The following is a 17707-nucleotide window of genomic DNA, read 5'->3' on the forward strand; positions in this document are numbered from 1 at the left end:
GGACCACGTCATTGTTGAAAAAGATACCCCAATGACACAAGGCTGGTTACACATGCACAGGAAAACAATCCAATATAAAATAGATATTTTTTAATGCAGGAAATAGTAACAAAGGCATTTTAAATAATCTCAAAATATGGCCTTTTACGACAGAATGTTCCATTCAAAAATAATTTGTCTTAGGCAAATTAGTTTTTTTAAAAAGACAAATGTCCTTATTGTTTATACAGTTTTCTTGATATGGGCCAGTTCCCAATGATTGATCAGAAGGATTGACCTGGGGAAACCAGGTCAGGCCAGAAACTGTGACAAAAAGTAGACAAGACAAAAACACATCTTGGAATTCATTGGACACAAAAGACTTTTCCTCCTTTAATTCCATGCAACATGAAAATCAAATTGGGTTCATTTTTTCCAATTGATTTATCCCATTTCTGAGGCAAGCTGCTTCAACAGGAAAACAATAGTTAATCACAGAAAGCAAATGTTACAGAATGGTGTCTTTCTGAAGGTAAAATAACATAACTCATCTGCTCGAATAGTGATGTGCCTTGTGCCCAGTGTCCTGAATGTGTCATACAATCATCATTATCATCAAAAGATGGCACGTCTAATACTACTTTTGCTAAGGTCCAGATAGTCTACCCGTGCAAAGAAAAGTGAAGGCAAATTTAGCCACAGAGCAAATGAAAGTACAGTAAAAGTAAGCTTGTGTGGTCCAATATGGATTTCTCAAAGGCTTTAAGAGAACAGAAAATAGTCCAGTCTTAGTCAGGATTCATTATCGGTTGTTGATATAATTTACCCGACTGGATTTACTTTGTATTTCTTCCAAAATCCCTTCAAGCTCTTCAATCAGTACTCGTTTTTTAAACCTATTAAAAAAATTGAACAACATTAGCATTTACAGCACTAACAGCCTCTTCAAAGACACTTATGCTGGTAGAGGCCCTAATAATACTAACTGTTCGAATTCCAAAACTGGTAAAGACTAACTTGATTCAATTCAATAAGATGAATTATTTCAGTCAAGTGACCATCCAGAATAAGTCTAATCAGTCTCATTAAGTGAATAAGATTACTTTAATACAAAATAAAGGGTGTGTCATTTTCTCACTTGATGGGGTCATCTCACTGGATAAAATTGTGTCTTATTTTTAAGCATCTCTCTGGGGAGAAGGCAGGAACGGGGTACTGATTGAGAGTGATCAGCCATGATCGCATTGAATGGCGGTGCTGGCTCGAAGGGCTGAATGGCCTACTCCTGCACCTATTGTCTATTGTCTATAAAGGACAACTAAAAAAAAAAGTGACCTTTTGGGGGGAGGGGTGGGGAAGGGAAAGAGTGTGGTGCGAAGGACATTAAAAAGTTCGAGATGTTATCAATTTCCTTTTGCTTTATGGTAAAGCAAAGAGAAAAGGTGTTCAAGAGTAACACAGCTGCTGCAGGCAATAGTTTGGGTATCTGTATTCCAGCTATTCCTTTCAGTACCTTGGAATGTTTCTCGCTTTTCTCTGAACTCAATGGATAGGTCATCTGCTGCTGAAACCTCCAAGTACTCTGCCCGATGTTACTCTGGTTATGGCTGGACAACACTCTGCTGCCCATCCTCTCTTTTTCCACTCACCATGAACTTGCTCAAACAATGCTGCCTGTATCCTAATTCAAAACTCAACCTTCACCTTTGAGCATGTTGACCTATATTTAATTTCAATCACGAACAGGAATCCATGGAATCCCTTATCCCAAATATTAAACCATGTATAAAATTATCTTCACAAGTTTAGTGTAGTTTAGAGATGCAGCATAGAAACAGGCCCTTCGGCCCACCGAGTCTACGCCGAACACAGATAACTTTCTCAAACCTGTTCTATATTATCCCACTTTCTCATCGACTGCCTACTTATAAGGACCATTTTATTTTGCAGCAGCCAATTAACCTCCAAACCCACATGTCTTTGGAATGTTGGGATATGGGTGGAAACTGGAGCACTTGGAGAAACCCCATGTGGTCACAGGGAGAACATGCAAACTCCACAGGCAGCACGAGGTAGAAACGTATAAAAATAGGTGCAGGAGTGGGCCATTCGGCCCTTTGAGCCAGCACCGCCATTCAATATGATCATGGCTGATCATCCAAAATCAGTACCCTGTTCCAGCTTTTTCCCCATGTCGCTTGATTCCCTTAGCCTGAAGAGCTAAATCTAACTCTCTCTTTAAACAAGGTCAGGATTGAACTTGGGTCTCTGGCGCTGTGAGGCAGCTGTGAAACTATGCCGTCCTAAGGTTCTCTGCCTTTCACAATTTCCATAGAATCCATATTAATTAAAGGCCATTTAAAGTATAAATTATTGTTGCAACAATATTACAAAATATCGAAGATAAAATTTCCTGTAATCTTTCAGTAAGATTGCAAAACAATGACTGGCCAAGGAGGGTAGCTGAAGTGGCGTAGACCAGGCTGAGAACTTTTATTTTAATTCACCTAAGTACTAAGTATCTGTATCTTAGGTGAAAGTGTGGCTAAAACATTGCTCAGTGTATTTTATGTGTAACTCTTCCAAGTCTGTTTGCAGCGCCCTTTTCATTGTTTGCATCCACACAGACCTCCACAGTGGTTAGCATTTATTTTTTCCATAGTAAGGCCACTTTGCAATGCAAAACTGTGCAACATGTAGCAGGTAATAATTTGGAGGATTCTGGTGGTATTTTATGCAAAGCAGCACTTTGGTCATTCAGAAGTTGCTTCAAAATCTCAATACTGTGCTACACACTCCAGAAAAATGTCTGCAGACGCACAGGTTTCATAGTTGTGCTCTGCGTCAGATAACAACCAAGGGATAGAAAGATATTAGCCACAGATGAAATTAACTAAATTGTCCTTGCAATCATCTTCACGTTCAAATAAAAATTGGCAGAGAAGAATACTTTAAAATGAAACTATTATACTTGGGAAGCAGGAATTAATGCGTGAATGAGTGCAACTGATCCACACAGAACCCTTTGGAAGAAATTCCATAGAGAGCATCAGATTCTGCATTCCCAAATACATAAATGTATTATTGGATTACTATGAGGCTTTTTGCTATGTTACCACCAGCTATATAATGTTATTGTTCAGCAAGAAAGTGAATGAAAAATTAGTCATCATTACGACAGTCAAAAATGTTTCTATTACAGATATCTTGCGTGGATACCTTGGAAAACTCAGAGGCAATCCTGATCTTGAGTGATCATGTTGCAGCGAGAGAGGATGGGGAGGATGTTAGATCTGTTTCAAACTGACAACCATTCACAAAATGTTGGCTGGGTGAATATGTTGGCAAGAAAGCTTTGAGCGTAACATTGGTAGTTAACTTTCAGTGACCCTGTAAATATTCTCATTCCAGCAGTGGTGATTACAGCCAGCCTGGATTGCCCTTGCATTCCTAGTTAGGTGAATGCCACCTCAGTTTTGAAACTTAATGACATGGAAGCAGTATGCATTTCATTTAAAGTATGTGAAATTCAAATGTAGTCATATGGTGGGCAGGATTTTACATGTTATAAAATTTAGAGCTTCAAAATTCTTTGTATATTTGGTTTATTACTTTGCACACCGACAGTAAATTTGAGTGACAGATTGCCATGATGTGAATTCACGGCAGGAACAAGGAATCGGAAATAATTTGAGAAATTCAGAGACAATAATTCAGTTCCTAATGAGGTCAAAAGAATTAGAAACATGCACAGCCAATTTATTCCAAGCTCCTTGGAAAGCAGACCCCCAATCCATTGTCAGGCTACCGAAAATGTTCTTAGTCACTGGCAGTTTAAAAAAAACCACACATTTTATTCAATATGTTGTTTGAAGTCTTAAAATATATTTTAAATGTTTCACGGTTCAAAGAGAGATGTTGCACAACAAATGCTGATTTTTAGAGTCAACTGTGACCTGCATCATCACAATAAGGGTATGAATTTTAAACCAGATGGCTATTCTGCAGAATATTTAACACACTGACCCTTATCCAAGCATTTATCCACACTACAAAATAAAATACAAGTAAATATGTAAAACAAAAAGGGCTCCTTTTTAAACAGAAATAATTTATAATCAGAAGGCAGCTAAAAGTTAGCTATCATCTTCCAAATAATTGAGACATAATTCACATTGAGAAGTGAGGAAGATCAACGAAAAAAAATCTCGAACAGAAGATTAAGAACATACAAAAACAATCAAGTCAAAAATAACTGAAACCTTCCAAATAACCCAAAGTAATTTAGGTGGATGGAAAACTGCGTAGTTGGAATTGGGTGGAGGCAGAGATATATTCAAAAACATAGTTTTAAACCCATAAAAGACAATAAATTAAATCACTATTCTTTTTTAAAAGAATTGATTCAAATGTTGTGCACTTAAAAAAAATTTTAGTACCTTGCATGCTTGTTAACTACCAGAAATTGCTTGAGCCCAAGATGGGGAAATGTGTCCTTTAAAATCACGTAAAAAGGTCAGCTCAAAATGTGAACAGGGTAAAATACTTCTTTTGAAGTCCCGATTAACGTCATCACAAAATGCAATTGATAAGACATGTAATCTTGAAATAAATTGACAAAGCTCTTTCACCAAAATTCCAAAGATCCATTAGGTAAGAAATTACCTTGCTGCCTCTTTAATGACATTTTGTACAAATACCATCCGCGTCTCCAGACTGCCTTGCACTAGTTTCAATAAATAGAAGATATTTTCATAATCTGAAAGAGATGATATTAAATTAACAGTCAGCACCATGCGGTAAATTAATGATCAAACAACTTTCTCAAGTGCTAGTGTGTTTTAATTGTTGACATTTAATTCATGTTAGATCAATTCTAGTGAGCCTCTGCACTGTCATATCTGGTGAACTCATGCAAACTGCAGTATGACCAGAGCCACCAACACAGATCATAGTCCATTGCTTACTAAGCCTTTAGGTTTGTTGATTCCCCCATCCATCTGCAAGTACAATAAAACTCTGACAATTTACCATACTAATGTTCAGAATTCCTAATGATTCAGCACCTGTCTTATTGGGGACCCAACCCATTCTCTTTTTAAACTAGCCAGACCCTTATTTCCCATATTCCTTTTAAAGGCTCCTGGCTCATATGTAACATCTAAAAAGGGGAATTCCAAGTGTGACATATTAGGAGTAATAGAAAATCTATTTTGGAAAATCTCAGCCAGTCATCCAAGTTTTGAGGTTGCCAAATTATCAGAATTTTGCTGTAAAATGCTTTCATTGAGTATACGCTCAAGGTAAAATGGTAATGATATCCATTTATGTACTGTGTCTAACTGAATGGAACATCAATTGCTGCACGATCCAGCTATTTCATGATGTATTTTGTGGTAGTTAGGAGAAAGCTCGAGTATAATACTTATTCCAGTTTTCGTATTACCAGCAATCATTTGTGCCACTGTACTTGTCTATACTTGTAATTCAACGGGCATACAGTGCAGTGAAAACTATTAACATCAGAAAGAATGTAGTCACCCAGCGTCACCTTTGATGCGAGTAAAATTTGTTTGCACCTTTCTCTAAATGCTCGATGATGTGCTTCAAAGTACCCGAGATTCAAGTAGTAGAATCAAGTAACAAGCATCTCCGGCAAACACAGATAGGCATCGTTTCAGGATCTTTCTTCCGACCCTCAACATTGCCTATCCATGTTCTCTGGAGATGCTACCTGTCCCGCTGAGTTACTCCAGCACTTTGTGTCCTTATTTGAGATTCAAATTACCTTGAATAAAAACAAAATATTCTTATCTCAAAAGAAAATCTTGGATATACACAGCTCAACTAGTACTTTTGCAGCAAATACCAGTTATTCTCTGTGCAGGAGGATTTACATGCTGTTTTATTATACCTAATAGTGCAATTTGCCAAAGGTATCAAGTCATTTCTTAAATGTCATGTGTTTAAAATAGTCTTATCTGTGATTCTTGATGTTTGAGATTTATCAGTCCAATTTCATAACCAAAAGAGTGTCAGTGTGGTCAAATCATTCCATAAAGTTCAACCCCTTCATTCAGTGCACACTTTTACCCTCACTCAGGTACAACAAGAGTAACGAAGGGACCAAATCTCGACAGTGCAGCTTCTGACAAACAGTTCCAATGTACTCTCATGTTAACTGACTTGTTGATACTCTCTGTGGGGACTCTGTGAGAGTGGTCTTCGATTAATTGCTCTTAACCCCCCTCTCTAACTCCAGGTCCCTCAGGTCGGCCGACTTGGGGTTACTCACTATCCCGCGGTCTAGGCTTAAGCTCAGGGGTGACCGCGCTTTTGCGGTTGCAGCTCCTAGACTGTGGAACAGCATCCCTCTCCCCATCAGAACTGCCCCCTCCATCGACTCCTTTAAGTCCAGGCTCAAAACCTATTTCTACTCCCTAGCGTTTGAGGCTCATTGAGGAGGCGCTGTGAACTGTTTGCGTGCTACTGTATGTTTCATTTTTTTTTCCTTAGTACCTAATCAGATGTACAGCACTTTGGTCAACGTGGGTTGTTTTTAAATGTGCTATACAAATAAAAATTGACTTGACTTGACTTGACTTAATCTACCTTTGCCCATATTTGGAAAGTTCTCTGGTCTCAGTATACACCCGATCATAACGGGATGGGTTATCTCAGCTGTAAATCAATAGCAGCACACCCTAACCACAGTTTGGGTTAACTTGCATTAGAAAATAATATTGTAGCTTGCACTGCATTTAAAACAATCCAATTCCAGTCTTGCTTTTGCTACCTTTTCTGCAAACTAGTTAGAAAACTGCAGCTTTTTGCCATTACTAGAATGCAGTCAAAAGCAGAATCGAACTTTATATTTGCTTGTAGATCTGTGGACAAAAAGTCTATTTGATATAAAATTATCAGAGAAAGATTTAAGCTTGATTAGCTATCCTTGCTGAATTAACAATGGGAACAGAGACTGAGACGTTAATACTGTTGCTATCCCAGTTTAAGCTAGCAGGATCATGGCTTCTGATGTTCACAAAAAGCAAGTAGATAATGAGGTTGAGCAGCCATAGCGTAACAAAGACTCACGCTACTTCCACTCAAGGATTTAGACTCCAAAAAGAATCTGTGAAAAAGCTGGACCAGACTGTATTCAAATAAAATTAAGTGAAATACAGAGTTGAACTCCCAAACAGTTAATTATCAGTTCTACCTGTTCATCATGGCACAATTTAAAAAAATAATTCTAATCAGAAAATATTTAATTGGGTAGACCATGAAATAAATTGCTATCAGCCAAGTGGTATTATGACTGTGACAAGGACTTGGAAAAGCAGTGTCCAGCAAAATGCAGATCGGAACTGAAAGATGTACACTGCAGAACAATGTCTAGACTGGAATTTGACCAGGACCACAGGACTTCTATGACTCTCTTGCAATTTGGTCACTGAAACTGATCCACAGTTCAAGGTTAAATCAAACCATCCTAAACATTTCTGTAGTTTGTCTTCTTAGGTTTGGCAAAAGATAAAGGCTTGACCATGTGATAGGTAGCAATGGTTTAAGTGACGGCAGTAGGACAGAAAGTCGCGAGGAATATGAAACCAAGTTCAATGAGCCTACTTCTGGAATAGAGCCTCATAAAGCAGATGTAGTCGAGACATGGACAAACAATTCTTTCGGACCTCTAATGGCCAACATTAATTCCTCTAAGGTAGAAACAAATTCCGAATACTTGTAATAGAAACATCTTTGAAGACTATTACTCGAGGGAGCAAAGCAAGTAACATTTTACTCTTAAATCATACTTACATCTGCCAGGTTTCCGGATTTCCTTAAAAATTTGTGCCCTTAACTCTATATTAGTCTCTTGTTGCTTTGACCTCATAAGTGTTTTAATGGCATTTGGTGAAGACCTGTTCAAATGTCCATCTTGACATACTTCACTGTCGTTTGATTCCTCGTGGTTAAGATCAACACCATCAATAGAATTATTATTGACAAGTAAAAGACCACCGTCCATCTCATGATTTGCAAATTCTTCTGCAAAATCCACAGAGCCAGATGTTGAATCGATCAGAGGTGGTGCTAATTCAAGTGTGTGGGGTGGAATTTCAACTGGAAGTGGGTCTGCAATATTGTTTTCAACATAGTCAACACACGTAGCCTGATTTTCTTCAGTCTCTGGAAAAGGAAAAATTCAGTGGATAACTATTAATGCAATAGACTAAAATTCTGCACTTTTAAAATTCTTGCTAATTCTTATTGCTAATTAAACAAAGTACACTGGAGACACAAGGAACTGCAGATGCTGGAATGTTTAGAGCAACACAAAGTGCAGCAGTAACTGTGGATCAGGCAGTATCTCTGGAGGGAATGGATAGGCGATGTTTTGGATCATGACCCTTCTTCACTTTGACCAATCTTTTGCATACTCTGCGGAAGTGGCGGCGCCTAACGGCTGCGGCTCGCTAGCAGTCTGTTCGTCTTTTTTCCTTTTTTTTTTGTTGTGTGTCGGTGTTGGGATGGGTTTTTTTTTTTTTTGGTTGTGTATGTGTGGGGGGTGGTGGTGTGGGTGGGGGGGTGGTGGTGTGGGTGGGGGGGTGGTGGTGTGGGTGGGTGGGGGGGATGGGGGAAACCTTTCTCTTTTAGGTCTCTTCCTCACGGCGCGGGGTGCGGCTCGGCCGCGGGGCCTTCCATCGCCCGGCGCGGCTCGGCCGCTGGACTTAACAGTGCCCGGTGCGGCTTGGCCGCGGGGCCTTCCATCGCCCGGTGCGGCTCGGCCGCGGGGCCTAACATCGCTGGTGCGGCTCGGCCGCTGGACTTAACAGTGCCCGGGCCGCGGGGCCTAACATCGCCCGGCGCTGCTCGGCCGCGGGACTTTTCATCGCTGGTGCAGCTCGGCCGCTGGACTTAACATCGCCCGGTGCGGCTTGGCCGCGGGGCCTTCCATCGCCCGGTGCGGCTCGGCCGCGGGGCCTAACATCGCCCGGTGCGGCTCGGCCGCGGGACTTAGCTGCGCACGGCTCGGTCGCGGGGCCTTCCATCGCCCGGTTCGGCCGCGAGACGTCTCAGCGCCCGGTGCGACTCGGCCGCGGGGACTTCCATCCCCTTGCGGGGACTGTGCGGGTCGGTCGGGGACGAGTTGTCTGTCCGTGGGCGTGGGGAAGAGAGTGGAAGTTTTGTTGCCTCCATCACAGTGAGGGGGTGTTTGGAGTCACTGTGATGGACGTTTGTGTTGGGGTCATGTGTCTTGTGTTCTTTTTTGTGTGTGACTGCTATATAGTTTCGTTCGGTACCCTCTCCTCCCCCACTCCCTTCTCTCCCCCTCCTCCCCATTCCCCCCTCTCTCCCTCCTCCTCCTCCCCCTCATCTTCCCTCCTCCCTCCCTCCTCCCCCTCCCTCCCTAGGAGATAGATTTAAACTTTAAAATGCGAATAACTTAAAAAACATAACACCGATTTCAATGAAACTTCTTCCATTAGCACCAAAGGGACGACGGTGAGTAAGGTGGGCCTAAAATTGCCGCGCTAAGATGTACCGTTTTGGCTGTAGTTCAGGAACAAACAAACGAGAGTTTTAGTATATAGATAAGTTGACAAGTTGAGTGGGATTTATGACAGACTGCTCTGGTGTCAATTCAATGGGTATTTTTAAACTGGAGATTGCTAATTCTTGATTAGTAAGGAACTTCAAAGGTTATGGGGAGAAGACACGAGAATGTGGTTGAGAGGGTAAAACAGATCAGTCATAATCAAATGGTAGAGCAGACTCGATAGGCCAAATGGCCTAACTCTGTTCCTATGTCTCATGGATACCATACAACGGTTCTTAACACAAAAATATTGGCTGGTATTTCAGTGCAGCGAATACTGCTGTTCAAAGGATGTGCCTGTCAAATCAGATATATGCGAGATCTCACAACATCCTAAAGCAGAAAAGCCAGTTCTCCCAGTGTCGTAACCAACAGCCTTTAATCATTATCGTGACCATCGGAACAGGGTTCATCTGCCTAGAGAGCCAAACAAAAACAAACACAGATCCTTCAGCTCAACTCGTCCACGCTGGCCAAGATGCCCCATCTAAACTGGTCCTATTTACCCACGTTTGACCAATATCCCTTGAAACCGTTCATTTCCATGAGCCTGTCCAAATGTCTTTTAAATATTATCGTACCTGCCTCAACTACTTCCTCTGGCAGCTCGTTTCATATACCCACCACCCTCTGTATGAAAAAGGTTCCTATTAAATCTTTTCACTCATCTTAAACCTGTGATCTCTAGTTCATGATTCCCCAATTTTGCCAAAAAGATTGTGCATACACTCGATCTATTCCCTTGTGATTTTATGCACCTCTATAAGATCATTCTCTGCATCCTTTCCAAATTAATGGCATCTTTCCTCTAGCAAGGTGACTAAAACAAAATAAAACAACCTCCCACCACCACGCTGCTTTCTACCTTGAAGCCAATTGTGTATCCAGTTAGCTCGAGCTTCCTGGATCCTATGTAAGCTAACCATCTAGAGCAGATTATCATGTGGAACCTTAAAGTCCTTGAAGTCCATATACAAAATCATGCTGACTATTCCTAATCAACCAGTCTCTCCAAATACATGTAGGAAAATAATTGCAGATGCTGGTACAAATCGAAGGTATCACAAAAAGCTGGAGTAACTCAGCGGGTCAGGCAGCATCTCAGGAGAAGGAATGGGTGACGTTTCGGGTCGAGACCCTTCTTCAGACTGATGTCAGGGGAGGGGGCGGGACAAAGAAAGGATGTAGTTGGAGACAGGAAGACAGTGGGAGAACTGGGAAGGGGGAGGGGAAAAGAGGGACAGAGAAGCTATCTAAAGTTGGAGAAGTCAATGTTCATACCACTGGGGTGTAAGGTGCCCAAGTGAAATATGAGGTGCTGTTCCTCCAATTTGTGGTGGGCCTCACTATGACAATGGAGGAGGCCCATGACAGAAAAGTCAGACTGGGAGTGGGAGTTGAAGTGCTGAGCCACCAGGAGATCAGGTTGGTTGAGGCGGACTGAGCGAAGGTGTTGAACGAAACGATCGCCGAGCCTGCGTTTGGTCTCGCCAATGTAGAGGAGTTGACGTCTGGAACAGCGGATACAATAGATGAGGTTGGAGGAGGTGCAGGTGGATTGGGTGGGAAGGGACGTGTGGACCAGGGAGTTAAGGTGGTAATGGTCTCTACGGAAAGCAGAAAGGGGAGGAGATGGGAAGATGTGGGCAGTAGTGGGATCCCGTTGGAGGTGACGGAAATGTTGGAGGATAATATGTTGCATACGCTGGCTGATGGGGTGGAAAGTGAGGACAAGGGGGACTCTATCCTGGGGGGGAGGGGGAGCAAGAGCGGAGTTGCGGAATATAGAGGAGGCCCTAGTGAGAGCCTCATCTATAATGGAAGAGGGGAAGCCCCGTTTCCTAAAGAATGAGAACATCTCTGATGCCCTAGTGTGAAACACCTCATCCTGGGCACAGATGTGGTGTAGACGGAGGAATTGGGAGTAGGGGATAGACTTTTTACAGGAGACAGGGTGGGAAGACGTGTAGTCAAGATAGCTGTGGCAGTGGGTTTGCAGTCGAGCTGTGGGAGTCAGTGGGTTTGTCGTAGAGCTGTGGGAGTCAGTGGAAATACATGTGTATCTTATCCCTTACAAACCCCCTCTGTAATTTTCTTACTGCAGATGTTAGGCTTACTGGTCTATAATTTCCAGCCTTTTATTTATAGCCCTTCTTAAATAGAGGTGCAACATTAGCACCCTCCAGTCTTCCAGCACCTCACCAATGTTTAATGATAACTCATATACGTCAGCCTGGACATACAATTTCTTCTCCAGCTTCCCACGATGTCCTTGGATAATTCTGGTCAGGCCTGGGAGATTTATCTACTTTTGTACATCTTACGATGTTCAGCACCTCCATGACTATAATACGGACTGTTGTGAAGACATCTACATAAACAATCCCAAGTTCCTTTGTCTTCCTGTCTTATTCCGTGGTAAAATGGAGGATTAATATTAATTGAGGACCTTGCCCATTTACTGCGGCCCCACATACAGATGACCACTTTGGTTTCCAAGGGGCCCAATCTTTTCTCTGTTACCCTTCTTCCATTAATATACATGAAGTTTATTTGGACCCCCATAGGATCCAGTCCTGCACAACCGGCTGATATATTTACCATTGCTCAGTTTGTAGCACGTCATTTGGCTGATAATTGAAGTTCCATTCCAAAGACTTGAGGATCAAACACCTTGAAGTACTAAGGGAGTGCAAGTAAACTGCAAACATTGAACAATGAGGGCAAACTAAGTTTGATCGCACCAAACGATCAAGCTCAATATATTGAAAGGATAAGTGTTCAAAGCCATGCTCAAAGTTTAAGCATGGATACAAAATAATGCTGAAAGTCAAGAATCCGTGTAGTCAGCAACTTCACAGTATCAGAGAAGCAATAGGACTTGAAACAGCTGCTAAACCACAGACATCAAAGTAGTTAAGAGTCACCCTCTCAGGGTACCCCAGACAGGATAGTAAATGATTACAGGTCTTCCCAGGTTAAGAATGCTTGACTTATACAATGCACATGGTTTGACTTATACCCTGCACATATCGACGAGTGCCTGGAGACCAGCAGGATGCTGCAGGCATCTTCTGCCAGGTGGGAGCGGGGTATTTCTCTCTGCATCCTCTGCCCCTCCCATCCTGAGCCACACAATCAGGGGCTGGGTGGAGTCGAGCAGAGTTGAGAGTGCTGAGCAGACTCATTTGCTCACTTATTATGCCCGCAAGACTAGCTGGCAGTAAGCTCTTCCCAGGCCTGTGTGCTTTGCTGTCACAGCTGTTTCTGTGATCCTGGCCCACACACCATGCTTATTTCTGACTTAAACAGTTCGGGTCACAAACAGTTTTCAGGAACGGAATCCTGTCATAACTTGGGGACTGGGGACATTATATACAGGGCTGAACATTGATTTGTTGGAAAAAGGCACTTACGTAAAGTGATGATAAAATAAGAGAAAGGAGAAGAAGCAGAAAGGGTTGTAAAGGGTACTCTGCAAAGTTTGTGAACTTGCGGGAAGAAGTCAATCTGTGTAGAAACCATGAGGGGAAATATTGGCCATACACGAATGACAACGATACAACTCTCCAGCACAATGTCAAAGGAAGGAAGATGGTAATGAAAAAAGCCTCCTAAATCAGGCAAGTTCACTTATGCTGCTATGTTTAAGTACAATGCATTCAATAGAAATGGCTGGTATATTTTGCTTTCATTAGTTTTACCAACAACAAACACATGCCAATTTGTGACAAAACCTTATTAGTTCATACACGCCACATTATATTGGTTCCTTCAAACATTCATGATACAACAAACCAATAACTTCAGCATTGATTGAATTACATTTGCCCATACCTGGAACAACAGCTACTGGCTTTATAAGATCTGCTTGTGGTTGCAGAACTGGTAAAAGGGGAGGGCCCTTGCCATCGCTGTGATTAGCCACTGTTGACGGCGTTGGTGGATGCCCTTTCAATAAAGGTGACATACAACGACGTCTTTTCGGAATTCCTGCCACATTCAGCTCCATCGGTCGTTTGCTTCTGTTCTGAGGTCCCGACACAAACTCATCGGCTTCATCAATCATCATTCCCTGCAACACAAATATCCGTAACTCTCGTGTCCACAAAGATACGAGTCTCTGTCTATCTATCTATCAATAACTTATCAATAATCTGTCATCACATACCAACAAACTAAAGTAAAAGTGACATCACAAAAATGTTATACATACTGCACTCAAACTTTAGAACATCTGCAACCATGTGATTTGGGTGCAATATAGGGTATGCCTTTAGATTTGCAGTCATTTTAAGTGAAATGCACGTTTTAAACCGGGCACGGCGAGATTAAAGGAGCTGTACCAGAAAACCGTGTGAACTAATTCATCGGATTAAATAAAGAATTAAAAAATATTCAGTTACAAGCAAAGAGCATGGGAATGAGTGTAATTAGATAGCTTGTTCAAAAGAAATGACTATCATGGGGCTGAATGCTTTCCATCTAGATGTGATTCTGTGTTCTAGCAAAAAAATAGGGCAAATATGCAAGTCTGCCAAGAGTCAGGAGGAACGTTTCCTCAGTTACTCTGTAATTTATCCATTGGCTTTCTACTAACTTCATCCCCTCTAGTTTAAGGAAGGAGAGAACAAAGACCACAGGTTCCAGCAATGTGCACTGCACTTTAGTAAGTATATTGCAAGGAATATGTAAACCTCAGTTGAAAGTCCCTTGTTGAATAACAGCCACTATTGATGCTCACCCATAATTAAAAGCATCTCAAATGGTACTGGATACGAAACACATTAAATTATTCTCCCGTAAGACAACGACTTTTGGGTTTGTGTGAAGAAATTCAAAAGACTGCATGTGTTGAAATTCAAAATAAAAACAAAATGCTGGAAATATTCAGCAGGTCAACCAACATCTGAGGAGAGAGAAAGCTAGCCGTTTGAGGGGTGTTTCCCTCTGCAAAGGGAATGTATAAAAGGGACATTTGTGGTAAGGTGGAGACCAAGGTTGTCCAGTTGATGCATGGAGTTGATGCTGTCTGATTAATTTGCAAATCAGACCTTGTGGAATACACAAATAAATAAATTCCATAGCCAAATTAGAAAATATTGAGCATTTACTTAAATACATTGAATGGCATTCAAAGGAGCTTTAAAATTTAGTTCAAAGTTCTTACAGCATTACTGCCTCATCACGTTTTAAAATTGAACTGGTCGGTGTCTACTGACTGCAGTTTCGGTATTGTCAAATCTGACACGATTCGCCTGGATAGCATGAAAAACGTGGTCTTGCATTGTATTTTGCATTTGCTTTGTATTTCAGTACACAATAATTGTTGCACTGGTTTATTATTGTGTAGTGAGATACTGTGGAAAGCTTTATGTTGCATGCTATCCAGATAAATCATGTTTGATCTGATATAAAATGTTTGCTTATTACTTGAAACATTATACAGCAACACTTTGTCCATTCTAAACCTAATCAACATATGCACGGAGGTTTACATTAAAAAAAGGTTTGTTTCCTCCACCAACCCCGAATAGAAAGTGTGACATCTGTGTTCTGAAGATTTAACTGAGATATACTAAATGTTCCATGTAAGCAAGAGTACTCAATTTAAAACAGCCAAGAGTCTCAAGGGGGCCATTAGCATGTCTGTCAAATGATTTATACTACTTATGGCTTCATAGCCCCAAACATTGCTAAAAATAGCTCTAAGGAAAAAACTGAAAATATCTGACAGCTCAAGAGACTTGAGCCAGAGTACAGCAGTAAATATTTGTTTAAACATCTTGGATGGGTATTAAAGTGCACAACCTCTTTTGGAAAGGTCAAGGAACCCTCAATTTGCAGCTGCCCATATTTAAATATATATAGGTACATACATACCTTCTTATCCAATTTGAAAGGATTTCCAAATGTATGCAATCGCCTGGGCTGATCAGGGTCAAGTTCACGCAGGGGAGAAGGCACATGTTTTAGGAACTCCTGGTAATTTCCCATCTGTGCTATTGGGACACTGTGCATTTGATCTGGAGAATGGAAAAAATAACATGGATAATTTACCATTTTTCACTCTCACAGCAAATCTGAGTAATAATGAGCGTCTGCTGAAATACCACCCCAGTATTACAGTATCTATGTGGTATCCATGAACAAAACCAGAATAAAAGCTGGAATTAACTAAGGACATCTACAAAAACAAAATGGGTGCAAATAATCATCAAATATTCTAAAATACTGGGACAATTACATATTGGGACAATTATATACAACAATCAGGGGTTCTGCAGAAACTGAGATCCAAATACAGCAGATGGAAATGCTTTCTTACAAAAATATGGTATCTCGGTACACTTAATAATAAAAACTAAACTAAGTTCATGGGTTTGAAAATCCCAAGAAATAAAAATGATAAATGAACTAGAAAGTTATGCACCTTTGAGTAACTACTCCAAAATGTTAAAATTGATTGCATTTTAACTGAGCTTAAAGAATAACTTTTGAAAAGTTATTGACATTTTAAGCTTCAATGTAACAGGCTGCCTCTGTGGCAATTAAGAAATTGGAAGATCAAGCCCCATTGTAATACAAAGCACAAAATTAAAACTTGGTTACTTGGCATTCAAGTCCATTCAAGGACTCGCCATTCTCCATCTCTAACTCGACTAGCCTCACGGCCTAGAGATAATGTTACAATTCGACTTCTTTCAACTCACCTTAAAATTACCTTCTCTTTCAATACTCTTAAATTCCACGGAAGTTCTTAATATTTCACTTCCCATCAATTATTTTTTCAGTTGCAAATGTTATTGCATTTGACTTTGGTATGTGCTTTTCTTCCTGGGTTATTTGCCTTCATAAATCAAGGCAGTATTTTGGAATGGAGGCAAAGCATTTTTGAACTTTCCTCAGGTAAGTGTGCACTACAAAAGCTAAGTGAGCATCAAGATTCTCTTGTCCAAAATTCCTAACTCATTGAGTTTAAACAGACTAAATCTTAGAAGGAAAAGCACAACCACGATAGCTGCTGGGCATTTTGTATCAGCTATTTTCATTCTTAGCAATCATATGTGTTTGGCAGCTTGAACCCTGCAAATGATAATCTGGTCTTTCAGGTCAATGGCAACAGATTTAATAGTTCATTTCAAACTGCCTTACACATTATAGAATGGACTGCTTTGGTGCAAATCAAAATGGAGAACAATGTCATTAAAGCACATCTTCCATTTTTTTCTCCCCCCATTGCTTGTGCTTGGCGTGATTAATGTAGAGCGGCACGGTGGCGCAGCAGTAGAGTTGTTGCCTTACAGCACCAGAGACCCAAGTTCGATCCTGACTACTGGTGCTGTCTGTACGGAGTTTGTACATTCTCCCCATGACCTGCGTAGGTTTTCCCCCGGGATCTCCGGTTTCCTCCCACACTTCAAAGACAAAGGTTTGTAGGCTAATTGGCTTGGTATAATTGTAAATTGACCCTAGTGTATGGGGATCTCTGGTCGGTGCGGACTCAGTGGGACGAAGGGCCTGTTTCCGCACTGTATCACGAAACTAAACTAAAACTAGACTAATATTGAAAATGGTGCTTAATTTACCCAAATAGTGCTTGTCCTATTATCATTACATCCATTTAAATGGCACAGAAATTGTTAGCCCTGACCATTTTTACCTTCATCTTGTCCTTTCAATGGGCCATGTGGAGTTTTCAACAGGTTTAACCTCATGCGTGTAAGCTGATCCAGAAGATTACGTCTTGGTATATCATAAGCATTCTTGTAACTCTGAGGCTTCAAATCCTTCAAAATAATTTTTTTTAAATAAATAAATTCAAGTACCAAAGTGCCATTACATAACCTTGCATATCAAACATTCACTAAAGGCAATCTCAAACAACCAGGTCCTGAAGCATGGTACACCTATAGTTAAAGTTGTACCACAACTGTCTGGCGTGAAATTTTGTGTTTGTGTGGGACCTTTCATGGACCCAGAAAAACTGAATGGTTTTGCAAAGGTCAAACTTACTCTGCAATTTCTTTACTTGGATTCCAGACATGATTGTTATCTAAATGTTGTACACAAGAGTAGGAAATGACTTTATATAAAGAAATAGTACCAGAACATCCATAAATAATT

The 17707-nt window shown here is 40.9% G+C and overlaps 1 protein-coding gene across 4 annotated transcripts in view; it reads right to left on the reverse strand.

Moving 5' to 3' along the window:
* Nucleotides 1-70: 70 nt before the first annotated feature.
* LOC144598886 (integrator complex subunit 6-like) overlaps nucleotides 71-17707 on the reverse strand; it is an 81259-nt gene continuing 63622 nt past the window's right edge. For all 4 annotated transcript variants that reach the window (XM_078409439.1, XM_078409438.1, XM_078409441.1 and 1 more), the window contains 6 exons: nucleotides 17244-17370; nucleotides 15464-15606; nucleotides 13418-13655; nucleotides 7798-8169; nucleotides 4645-4738; nucleotides 71-875 (listed from right to left, as the gene is read on the reverse strand). In XM_078409439.1, coding sequence (XP_078265565.1) covers nucleotides 782-875; nucleotides 4645-4738; nucleotides 7798-8169; nucleotides 13418-13655; nucleotides 15464-15606; nucleotides 17244-17370 — 1068 coding nt within the window. In that variant the 3' untranslated portion in view covers nucleotides 71-781. The remainder of the gene's footprint in view (nucleotides 876-4644; nucleotides 4739-7797; nucleotides 8170-13417; nucleotides 13656-15463; nucleotides 15607-17243; nucleotides 17371-17707) is intronic.

This window comes from Rhinoraja longicauda, chromosome 12 (assembly GCF_053455715.1).
Source record: "Rhinoraja longicauda isolate Sanriku21f chromosome 12, sRhiLon1.1, whole genome shotgun sequence".
Taxonomy (NCBI): Eukaryota; Metazoa; Chordata; class Chondrichthyes; order Rajiformes; family Arhynchobatidae; genus Rhinoraja; species Rhinoraja longicauda.